At 43.7% G+C, this 11,391-nt stretch overlaps 1 protein-coding gene across 2 annotated transcripts; it reads left to right on the forward strand.

Moving 5' to 3' along the window:
* The first annotated feature begins 227 nt into the window (after positions 1-227).
* Positions 228-6,229, forward strand: CDKN2C (cyclin dependent kinase inhibitor 2C). Of its 2 annotated transcripts, XM_007164482.2 has the most exons (3): positions 228-1,438; positions 1,896-2,035; positions 5,477-6,229. In XM_007164482.2, the coding sequence occupies exons 2-3, from the start codon at positions 1,907-1,909 to the stop codon at positions 5,852-5,854; spliced, it is 507 nt and encodes a 168-aa protein (XP_007164544.1). In that variant the 5' UTR covers positions 228-1,438; positions 1,896-1,906; the 3' UTR covers positions 5,855-6,229. The 2 variants fall into 2 exon arrangements, with proteins under 2 accessions (XP_007164544.1, XP_028019401.1); XM_028163600.2 differs by lacking the exon at positions 228-1,438 and having other exon boundaries at positions 1,782-2,035.
* The last annotated feature ends 5,162 nt before the right edge of the window (positions 6,230-11,391 follow it).

An 11,391-nucleotide genomic window follows, 5' to 3' on the forward strand; every position in this document is an offset into this window, starting at 1 on the left:
CCGGCTCCGCGGGTCCGAAAAATCTGCTCCGGCTCGGGCCTGGCCGCTGGGCTGGCGGGTGGGAGCCAGCGCAGGAGACTGAGGGAGGAAAGCGGAGAGAGAGAGGAGGCGGGAGAAAGGGCGCGGGGCGGGGGGCGGGGCGAGCCCGGCAGAGTGCTCGAGCGCCACCAGGGCGGAGGGCGGGGCGTGGGCGGTGCCCAGCCTTCCCGCTCCCGCGGCGCTGCAACTCCGCCGAGCCTCCTTAAAACTCTGCCGTTAAAATGGGGGCGGGTTTTTCAACTCAAAAAGCGCTCAATTTTTTTCTTTTCAAAAAAAGCTGATGAGGTCGGAAAAAAGGGAGAAGAAACCGGCACCGTCTCTGCAGCGGCAACAGAAGCAGCAATTGTTTGAGCGAAAAAAGAAGCGAGGGAGGGAGGGAAGGAAAAGACCAGAAAGGGGCACGACGCACAAGTGTCTGTAGGGGTGAAGGGAGCGGGGACCGGCGATTTGGGGGGGACCAGCTACAAAAGAAACTGTCACTGGGAGCGCTGCGGCTCGGGAGGAAGCGGTGCTACCCAGCTCGGCTCCAGGGCACAGCTGGCTGGCGGCCGCTGCCCTATCGGCTGCACAGGCTGGGGGCACAGGCCAGGGGACCGCGAGAGGTTGGCGAAGTGGCACCCGGCGCCGAAGCCGCTGGGCTCTCGCCAAGAGCGGCGGGACTGGCTGCGCCCTGGAATTGTGGCGACTCCCGATACTCAGAGCTTGGCCTGAGACTTCCCAGGACCCTCCCGATCTCCGGAGGCCCTCAGAAAACCGGGAAAGGAAGGAAAAGAGGCGGCGGCAGCTCAATGAGCTTCTACATTAGGAAGTCTGAACTGGCTCGGTCGTAGGCGGGAAGTTACCGGTGGGCTGCCCTGTGCAGCCGCGATGCTGCAGCGCGCTGCTTCAGCAGCCCGGGCCCCATAGACACTTCCCGCATCGCTCTCCCCCTTCCTCACCCTGCTGGGAGTCCCAGGACCCGGTGGGGCCGGCATGACCGGCTTGCCGGGGGCCCGCCGCGCGCCCGGCAGTCTCCGGAGACGCGCGCCGAGCCTGGCTCCCACGGCCTCTGAGGCTCGGTGGGGCTGCGGTAGCCCGGCGAGCGGGCTCCGGAGCCCTCTCGCGCGGCGTTAGCCCGCAGCTCGGCCTGAACGCGAATTAAGGCTCCTCCGGAGAATCCAAGGCCACCGAGGAGTCGTTACGACCTGTAACTTGAGGGCCACGGAACTGCTACTCTCATTTGCTTTTGGCGATCATCTTTAACCCCCGGAGCACCTCAGCATCCAGCCACCGCGGCGCTCTCCCTGCAGCGGAGCACTCAGGACTACCCCTTCGGCGAGACGGATGGAGACCGAGCCCCTTCGAGGACCTGCCCCTGCGGTACTGGCTCGCGCGGCTCAAGTCACCACTGTGAACAAGGGTGGGTTGATGCCTTTTCTTCCCCCCCAAAATGTCTCTTTTTTCGCGGTATTTTCTGCCCTGATCTAGTGCCTTAAATCTCCGCACACATTCCTCACGGAGATCTGTAGTGTAGGTACGTGCCAGCTCTGCCTATATTTTACGTCCAGAGTAATTTACCAGAAATATATGTGTGCCTGTATATCTCTCAGTTTAATCACCAGAATTCTTCATAGGGGTTAAGCTAAAAAGCGAGGAGCGGAGCCCCTCTCCAATGGCTCAGTTTTGCTGAATAATCACGTGTGAATCGAGGGGCGGGCTTTTGGCAGGCAGATCTTACTAGTATTTACTACCAAGCTCTACTCCAGATTAACCATCCCAGTCCTTCTGTCAGTCTCCGATGCCATCATGCAGCCTGGTTAGGAGCGAAGGAAAGGGGAAAAAGAAAAACAACTAATTCATCTTTTCCCGATCGTCAGGACCCTAAAGAATGGCCGAGCCTTGGGGGAACGAGTTGGCGTCCGCAGCTGCCAGGGGGGACCTAGAGCAACTTACTAGTTTGTTGCAAAATAATGTAAACGTCAATGCACAAAATGGATTTGGAAGGACTGCGCTGCAGGTTGGTATCCAGAGAGGTGGGGAAAACAGGTCAACAATGTTGCCTACGTGACCCGGGTTTCTAGAATAATAGCTTTTAAGCTTTCAGGGGTACAAAATTTAACTGTTTTAAAAACTAGTTGGTTGCCATATTTTATATCTTTAAGTGGATCCAACTCCCCAAAATGACGTACTTTGAACAAACTCGTCAAATCCAATAACATCCTCGATATCAAGTGGGTTCCAGGTTTGGTCTTAATTTTTGGAATGTTTTTGTGACGGTGGGGATTCTGTAGCAGTCGTAGCAGCGCCGAGTTTTTTGGTTTTTCTTTTTTTTAGACAGCTCTGTAAACACGTTATTATGATTATTATTTGAAGTAAATACACTGCTATTAGTGGTTTCCGTACTTTGCTCCAATAATTGACTTTAACGTTAATTTTCTTGACTACTGGCAAGGGTGTTTTTTCTTCAAATGCTTCAGGTTTTGACCAACGACCTTTCCTCATTTGGAATGGGTGGCCTGGGCACGGGCACAGGATGTACATTTCACAGTTAATGTAATACCATCCACCCATTCAGGATCGAGGAGGAATAAAAAGTTGAATTTTCTAATCAGAGCTCAGTTTATAGTGTTTTTGTCTCTGCGGTCATACCGTGGTATGTTCTAATTTTTAGTAATTAGATTTACAAGTAACAAATGAAACACGTCCAGCTGCCAAGTATTGTACCTGATAATTTTTTTTCCTCCTCTGAACGTTATCATGTAACTTAGTTGAAAGGCTTAGAAACAGAAAAATGGCAAAGTAGTCTCAAACAGTTGCTTTATCTGAGTTCTGATGGTATTCTTATAAGCTATGCGTATTCGAAATGCAACACTTAAAGCTGTTTTTGAAAATCCACTGGGGAGAGGGTTTTTAGATAGAGTGCTCTGTTTTAATTGCAAGAATTAGAAATTTAAGTGGCAGGAGATTTACTATTGACAGATGAAGTCCATACAGCCTGTATATTTTAAATCAGAATACACTGACCTTGCAAAAATTTCAGTATTAAGGAAGCTTATAGATACTAAATTATTTATCTTGTTATTTCAGGTAGATTAAGTGGGGAAAGGTTTTTTTTTCTTTTTCCACCTAGTAGTTTTTAACAGGTTTTGTGATGATAGCAATGCCACAAATTTAATATATTGAAAAGTTTCCTATTGAACATTCAAAATATTATATAAATATCACAAAGAATGAGCCACTTAACCCTGTAAGAATAGGATCTTGCAGGACTTTTGACGAGCAGGAAGACTGGGAGATTAATACTGCAAAAAAAAGTTTTGACAAACATTTTTAATACAACTCTGCAGTCTCGTTTATATTAAACATACTTATCAAGATATTAACACCCACTTATTGTGGCTTAGTCCTAGTACATATAATGAAACACACACAAACAGGAGTCTCAAGGCTTATTTTCAGTATGTATAATCCTGACTCTGAAGTTGTGTCATAACTCAAGAAAGAACTTTCTTTCAAAACAATTTCCAGCATTACTATTATTTTTGGCGAAATATGGCAAATTTTCTCCTACAGTTATGTTTATTAACCCAATTACAAAAGCTTTTTCCCCCTTCCTAGTGTAAGCTTCTCAATCAGGATAATATCAAAGGCCTTAATCGTACATTTGCTTTACAAAGATCCAAGGTGTCTCTCTCTTATTTTTACCAGTTCAGGTCCTTAGATGTGACTAAATATTTAGAGGCAGTTGTGGTAAAAATTAGATTGTGTTAATTTTTAATAACCAAAAAGTATTTCATTGAAGTTCTTGAAAAATAAATTATGTATCATTTTTAACCACTGCCCCAAAGGAAGGGCTAAAAGTCAGCAGGGTTTTATCAACAGGGAAGCTTAACATCTTGGCCATCTATAGAGTTTGCATTTATAAAATATTATTCATTCTAAATATATTTCATCATGTTACTTAATTTGTGATTTTTTAAAACAAACATTCTAAAGAGATAGATCAGCTTTGTATGTATTTTCCAGTGTATATTTAATTTCACAAACATTTGAGTGTCTACTGTGTAATGTATTATAAATTTAGGTTATTATGAATATACCTAAATATAAATTAAAACAATTAAAATGCTGAAAGATTCTTGCATGTTAATGAGACTATATTTTTCACAATGAAATTATATGTATTGTACAACTGAATGCTGCTCCACAAAATATTTTATAACTATGAGAGCCTAATAGTGATTTCTTATTAGCGTGAAATATATTCAAACACCAGTAGATAAGTCTTTGTCATGTGAATTATTTGTATGTTGATAGCAAATTTTAATACCAAATTCTGGCTTTTAAAATACTGGCAGTTTACAAATAGCTATTCCTAAATGCCTGATAATAACTGCAAAAGGAAATAAGATGGTATCACCAGTTGATTAATAAATGGGCTGAAACCACAAGACAAAGCTGTCTGTGTCCCAAAATACACATTAAATATCTTATTTTCTCTTCTTTTGCTCACTTGAAAATTAGGAGGCTAGTTAGAACTTTAGGAAACAGTAAGTAATATAGTAGGATGACTGTTTCATTCTTTTCAAGAACAGTTTCCATACAGTCATTTCCTATCTAATACAAGACATATCATGAACTTAGTTTTAGATAAATACATTGGCAATGTAGAACACTGTTGCTTTTTTAACACGTTAATAATCAGTAACATTTTTAAATTTCAAGTGAAGGATTCTAAGCACTAAACACACCTAGTAACCCATATGAAATAATTGCAAAGAAAAACAAACTATTTTAAAAAATACTTGGAAACTTGGGGCTGTATCTATTTGGAGAGAACTTGTGAAAATTAATAATTTAAGAAAATACCAGGTTTGGATTTTTAAGAGATCATTTTCACACTTATAAAAATCAGACTAGATGGAGTCTGATGTGTGGAAACACTTCTTTGAGGATTTAAAGAAACTCACTCTCCTTATTTCTTTTCAGCTATTTAGAAAATAAAATTTACCCACATTTTATTTTACAGAATTAACACCCCAGGCACATTTTATGAGCATGAACAAGCAAACAGAAGGAGACTTACTTAAATCTCAAGTTCCATTTCTTTTATTTTAATAAATTCATGAAATTACACAAATCTTTATGGGAGATAGAGAACCAAGTTGTCAGTGATTTTATATAAGTCGGACTCATTCTATTTTATTAATCAATTTATCCTACTTTTGGGCCAGTTTAAGATATTCCATCATAGAAGCTCAATTTTTAGAAGTTTTATTCTACTTTTACCTAATAGTACTCATTTCCTGCAACTGAGCCCTTCAAACCCGATCATATGGGTCTTCCCCAAGCACTCCTTCATCAAAAATAGTTACATACATAAAAAGAGATGGATATTTTAAAATATTCTTGTAGTAGGAGCACTTGAAGGACTCTACCGTTTTTTCTTCTTTTCTAGGTTATGAAACTTGGAAATCCCGAGATTGCCAGGAGACTACTACTTAGAGGTGCTAATCCCGATTTGAAAGACCGAACTGGTTTCGCTGTCATTCACGATGCAGCCAGAGCAGGTTTCCTGGACACTTTACAGACTTTGCTGGAGTTTCAAGCTGATGTTAACATCGAGGATAATGAAGGGAACCTGCCCTTGCACTTGGCTGCCAAAGAAGGCCACCTCCCCGTGGTGGAGTTCCTTGTGAAGCACACGGCCTGCAAAGTGGGGCATCGGAACCATCAGGGGGACACCGCCTGCGACTTGGCCAGGCTCTACCGGAGAAACGAGGTCGTTAGCCTGATGGAGGGAAACCGGGCGGAGGGAGCTGCGAATCTGCAATGAATGTGGGGAGGGCTCTCCCACACTGCCTTCTATTTTGTCAGTTAATTGATTGGCTGTCCTATTTTAATATCATTTGTTAAAATTCAGTTTTGTCATATTTTAAACAGCTAGTTAAATCTTCTGAAACTGCTAAGTGGAAATCTTACTACAGGTTTATGAATATATTTAAGCAACATCTTTTTCACCTGCAAAACCCTGAGTTCTAACATGTAATTGCAAATAGCTTTGGCTTTCATCTGAATATTTTATCTTTCCCTGACTTTTCTCCTTGCTTCTCCCTTTGCCAGTCTCAATACCCAACTTGAAGACTTTGTTTTAAAAATGGTTTGTCCTGATGCTTCTTTTGCCTGATTAAAACACTTTTTCAAAACAGGACAGTGTTTTCTGTGGTTTCCACTCCTCTTATAATCCGCACATAATTTGCCTCTTGCTAAGGAGAACTACTCTAAAAGATCATGGTGTTTTAAGTCTTGACATTAGAAAAAGTAGACTAATTGAAAAACTAGACATATTCTATTGACGATTCAGTTATTCTTTTCTTTCTCTCCTCATGCTTCCCCTCAAAGATTTTACTTGGTGCCTAGTATGTCTGCTTTAAAACAGAATAAGGACAACATGTTTTGGAAATAAACCTGAAATTATTTCAGTGTGAATTTATCCTTATATATTCGATCTTCCCTTTCTCTCAAAGTTAAATAGTTGAAAAACAGGTTTCAGAAGTAGCGATCTGAAAGCAAATATATGTTAGCTCTAAAAGGCACTTTAAAAAGAAAATGCCATCTAAAAGTGCTTCCCATTAGTTGATTTTTTTAAAATCACAAAATGAAACAATTGGTTAAATAATACGTTTCCCAAAGTTATACCATAAGTATGCTAAGTGTAACACTGGCTTTTTCTCCCTGAAATATCAGAAGTGTAAAATTACAAAATGTTTAAATATTAAAATATGCTGCAAATACCAATATTTAGGGGATAAAAAGCTAGCAAGAACATACATATATTACATATAAGGGTCATAACTTATTTAGGGGCTACAGGATAATAAATATAGACACTTTTACAATAAATAAATAGGCCACTCCTACACATAGCACTTGATTCCCACGAAACTTTTTGGTAAAGGCATATAAAATCTTAAGAATATGTTTAGCTAAAAATAAAAAATTTTGAATGATATGGAAATATCAAATTTCCAAGAGAATTTTCCAGCATCTACTACTTACTCTGTTATTTTAAAGATTTCACCAAAGGATTTCAATGCAGTTTCCATTTATAAATTTATAAATACTTTATTCATCATCTCCCACAAGAACAAAGATGTTTTATGTAAAAGTTCCCTCCTTCTGCTTTATAAGCTCCCTGCCCTCACTCCAAAAAGAACAAAATACCTCAAGGTTTATTGAAGGACATGGTTCTGATGCCTGCCCTAACAAGGATTGGAAGGTGGCAGGCAAGTGGTTTTCAATAATTTATTTTCCATGATAGTATAAAAGAATATAGAGGAAAAAAATCCGAGGAAAAAAAATCCTTTTCATTTGGCATTTTAAGTTCACCTTCCCTATGTCAAGTGCAACAAGACTTCAACTTCTGCCACCTCAAACCACAAGTTACTGAGTAAATTTATTTTTGACAGCAACATGAAATTAAATGTAAAACATTTATTTTAAAGTTTAGAAAAAAGTAGAAATTGAGATGATTTTGAAGGAAAAAGGTGTAATTTGCATTTAAAAACTAGAATCAATACACAAAATACACTGCTTGAGTAAGCTGAATATTTTCTAAACACAAGACTATTACTAAAAAAAATTTAAACAACACTTCTTACAAGTTGCAACTGTAAAGATGGACGTTTCTTAGTTTAAAGTCGAGTTTAATGGACTTTTCAGTATCCATCAAGTATAAGCTTTAAAATTGCTGTTTAGATATTTCAAATATAGGATGTTTATTAAAGTTAAAGAGAGGTACTTCTGCCGTTGCTTTATTCTCAGGTGGTCGGAGCACGAAAAGAGGAGAGGGAGCTCTGTCCCTCTTCACCAGCCTAAAACTTGCCTAGGCATTAAAACATCGCCACATTTCTTTGGCTCTTCGCAGGAAATAGCTTTGCTAATCTAAGTATTTTAGAAATGAGTTGTGTGGTCTCCTCTAGGAAATATGAAAAGCCATTATTCAATCTCTCAAAAACCTCGACAATATTCAGTAAGACAAATATACCGAAATGTATAGAATGGAAGGAACAGTACTGAAGAGTTTAACGGGGTCTAGTTTACAGCGAGCTGAGACGGGGAAGGATCTGAACTTTTTCAGATGCATTGTAGAAAGGCAAGTGCTAATTAATGGAATGACCAGAGCCCCAGGGGACGACGCCATAGAAAGAATGGAGGATAGTAAGCAGAGATGCGCTCTCAAATTCAGTTATTCACTGCGCCCGCATCCACGTCGGGAAACTCAAGGCTTAGCCTTTGCCCAGTAAGCTGAACCCCCGGCTTACACCTGGGGAAAAGCAGGGCCGGGGGTGGGTGCGGGGGGGAAACACCAACAGGACCTCAGTCCACGTTCTGGTCTCCAAGCCACTAAGCAACTGCATTTTACCATATTTCGGTAGTGAATCAATAGTTTTCTGATAAACAATGTGCATCTCCTAATGGTGTGATGAGCTCCTACACACACACCACGCTGGGTGACTAATAAATGGATAAAATAATTCTGTCCCAGGAAAGGCATTTCAATTGGTAATATTATAAATGTCCTTGATCGCGTTGATCAAACAAACGTTGTGGAATCCGTGGCCCCGGATTGGTTTCGAAATCTCAGTTCCCAAAAAGGTGCTTTCGGCTTTTGCCGGGGGTAGAAGTAATAGTCCAGAAGCGCTGGAAGAGTACAGTGCAGGAGCGAGAAAGGGTCGTGCTCGCAGCCTTCCTGACTACCCTAAGCTACCTTCATCAAAAGGCGGGGGAGGGGGGGTTGGAGGGGGAAAGTCCGTCTCTTCGTCCCTCGCGACTGCTTTGATTTTACACCACAATTCCAATTCCAAAAAAACAGATCCACGTAGGGACCTAATGAGAGGCTGGAGACAATCTTCCAGCCTGAGACCCGGGGTAAAGCTTTGCGCACAGTCCACCCAAGCCCTCTATGGAGAGGCTGCGAAGTCATCCTTTCTGTCCCTTCGAAATTCTCCAGACTCCAACCGCAGCTCCCGGCTCCCTAGTGAGGAAGCTGGAGCCCAGAGCTCCCTCAGGGCGCGCAGAAAAGCCCGGGGTGGGGGTGGGGGAGTTTCAAAACCGTTAGCTCGCGTTGTGTGTTTTTTTTTTTTCCCCTCCCTCGCTAAGGTTTCTTTTCTTTTCTCTTCCTGTCCAAATATTTCAAATTTCCGCGCCTTAAATAACAGTCTCCTTTTATTTAGTTAGTTTCCTCGGCAGGTTTGGCCGCCCGCTTGTCTCTGCCCCCCAGCGGGCCCGGGGCGCCTCGGACGCCTCGGTGCTGCCTGCAGCCCCTGCGCGCTGCCCCCGGCCCAGCCAGCGCGGCCCAGAGCGCGCCCGCCGGAGCCACAGCCCCCTCTTGCCGCGACCTCGCTTGACCCGACTCTCCCGGCACCCAGAGCCAACTAAGGCCGCCCCCCGCCCGGACGCTTGTCTGCTCCCAGCTCGACTTCCCTCCCCGGACTTTGGAGTCTCTTCTACTTTGGGGTTTGGAACCCGGTCGCCCTGGAGCGGCGGAAGGGCCGCGGCGATAGGAAAGCAGCAGAGGAGGCCAGTGGCCGGAGCCTGCCCCAGCCCCCACCCCGCGGGTAACCTTGGAGGCGCCCTCGGAGTGAGTGTGTGCGCTGCTGCGCCAGCCGGCTGGGGCAAGCGGGCGCACGGCGCAGCAGGCAGGAGGCGGGAGCGGGGGCGGGGAGGGGGAGCGGGCCCCGGTGCCTCACTGCAGCCGCCGCGGCACCCTGGGTGCTACGGGCTGCCGGGGCGGCCAGGGTTCCCCGGCCCTGGCCCTCAGGCAGCGGTCCCCGAGGAGGCGGCGGCCATCCCACTGGATGGTTCCGGCGACCTGTGCCTGAGGACTGGGGCCCGAGGGCGACGTGGGAGCAGGGGCAAGCGGGCCGGTGAGTGCCTAGCTCTCTGCAGAGGTGAGCTGGCGGCGGGACCGGGCGCGGCGGCTGGAGCAACTCCATGCCCAAAGCCAATGCCAGCACTCCCCCTCCCCCCGTGACAGCTGAGGACAGCCGGGCTCCGAGCCTCGCGTCCAACAGCGAGGAGGCAAATGCCTCTCAGGCTTCTCACCCGCTTCGACTGCTCGGAAAGTCCTATGGTGTTGCCTTTCCCCCACAAATTACTAGACGTCCAGAACTGAAAATGCACGTTCATTCGGAAAGACCCTTAGCTTGAAACACTCAGAATTGCAGGCCCGTCGGGACTTTGGGTGGGGCTGGGACGCGCAAAACACCTAGAAGTGGTCGTGTTTTTTGAACCCGGAATAGATCCGACAATCGAGTATGGCTCTTCAGCAGTGCCTGAAAAGAATAAAAACTCCCCAGATCTGGATATTCACTTGGCAAATCAAGGTTCCAGTGAAATGTTTTGCCATCTGCTATAGAAACATTGTGCGAGCTTCAGGTGTTAGGATGTGGGTTTGGAATTTTCTGTGCTGTCTTTAATCCTGAAAGACATTAAATAACAGCATGGTAACACACCCGGCAAGTGAGCAGAGGTTATCCTTGCCACCACAGCACCTGCAAAAGCACAAGTGGAACTCCTTCCTGAGTTCTAAAATGGCTTCTGGACCGTCCAGAGGTACCAGCACATACGAGGAGGGGGACGGGGGACTGGAGGAGTTTGTACATTTTTTAAAACTACACAGATATTATTAGACTTAGAGTGTTCCACCTCACCTCTCCTTTCTCCCATTCCCCATTGGTCAAGGAAGAATTTTAGTGTAGGCCTATTCAATAATTCTACATTCAGCCTTTTTCTCTTCCCTCCTCCCTCCCCTCCCCCCAAAAAACCAGTCAGCCAAAAACATCAGCTCTTTTGGGGAGGAAGTAAAAAAACCACCAATCCTTATCCAAACTACCCGTCATTTCTTTTGAGCATAAAGAAGAAATCCTACATATAACCTATACTATGAAAGAAGAAATAATTTACCAGGACCTCAAATGCATTCAGTTGGTATAATTAAAGTGATATTAATTAGCTTTTAACATTAAAATAATGGGACAGTTTCTGGAACTGATAGGTGAAAAGCTAAAAAAAACTCCATTGAAATGTTTGGAGACGGAAGCTTCTGCTCTTCTTTATATTTCATCAGTACAGTAGTTACTTGGAAAAAAACCTCATACTTTATCTTGACCATATAAAGCAGTATCATGCTGACTAATTTTATTTTAGTTATATGCCTTAGTTTTTCAGATTAGTTACAAGAATAGTGAAAGTTCACATATAAAGCAAAACTGACAACATCTTTTAATGTTAAAATTTTAATTTAGAAATGCAACTAAATTATCACAATTATATTAAAGTACAGTCCACTCCCTTGTTTCTTCTAAGTGT

Source organism: Balaenoptera acutorostrata, chromosome 1 (genome assembly GCF_949987535.1).
Source record: "Balaenoptera acutorostrata chromosome 1, mBalAcu1.1, whole genome shotgun sequence".
Lineage (NCBI taxonomy): Eukaryota > Metazoa > Chordata > Mammalia > Artiodactyla > Balaenopteridae > Balaenoptera > Balaenoptera acutorostrata.

Coding starts and splice junctions, on each gene's coding strand:
- CDKN2C (XM_007164482.2), top strand. CDS start 1,907: ATGGCCGAGCCTTGGGGGAACGAGTTGGCGTCCGCAGCTGCCAGGGGG. Junction 2,036..5,476: donor TTGGAAGGACTGCGCTGCAG/GTTGGTATCCAG, acceptor CTTCTTTTCTAG/GTTATGAAACTTGGAAATCC.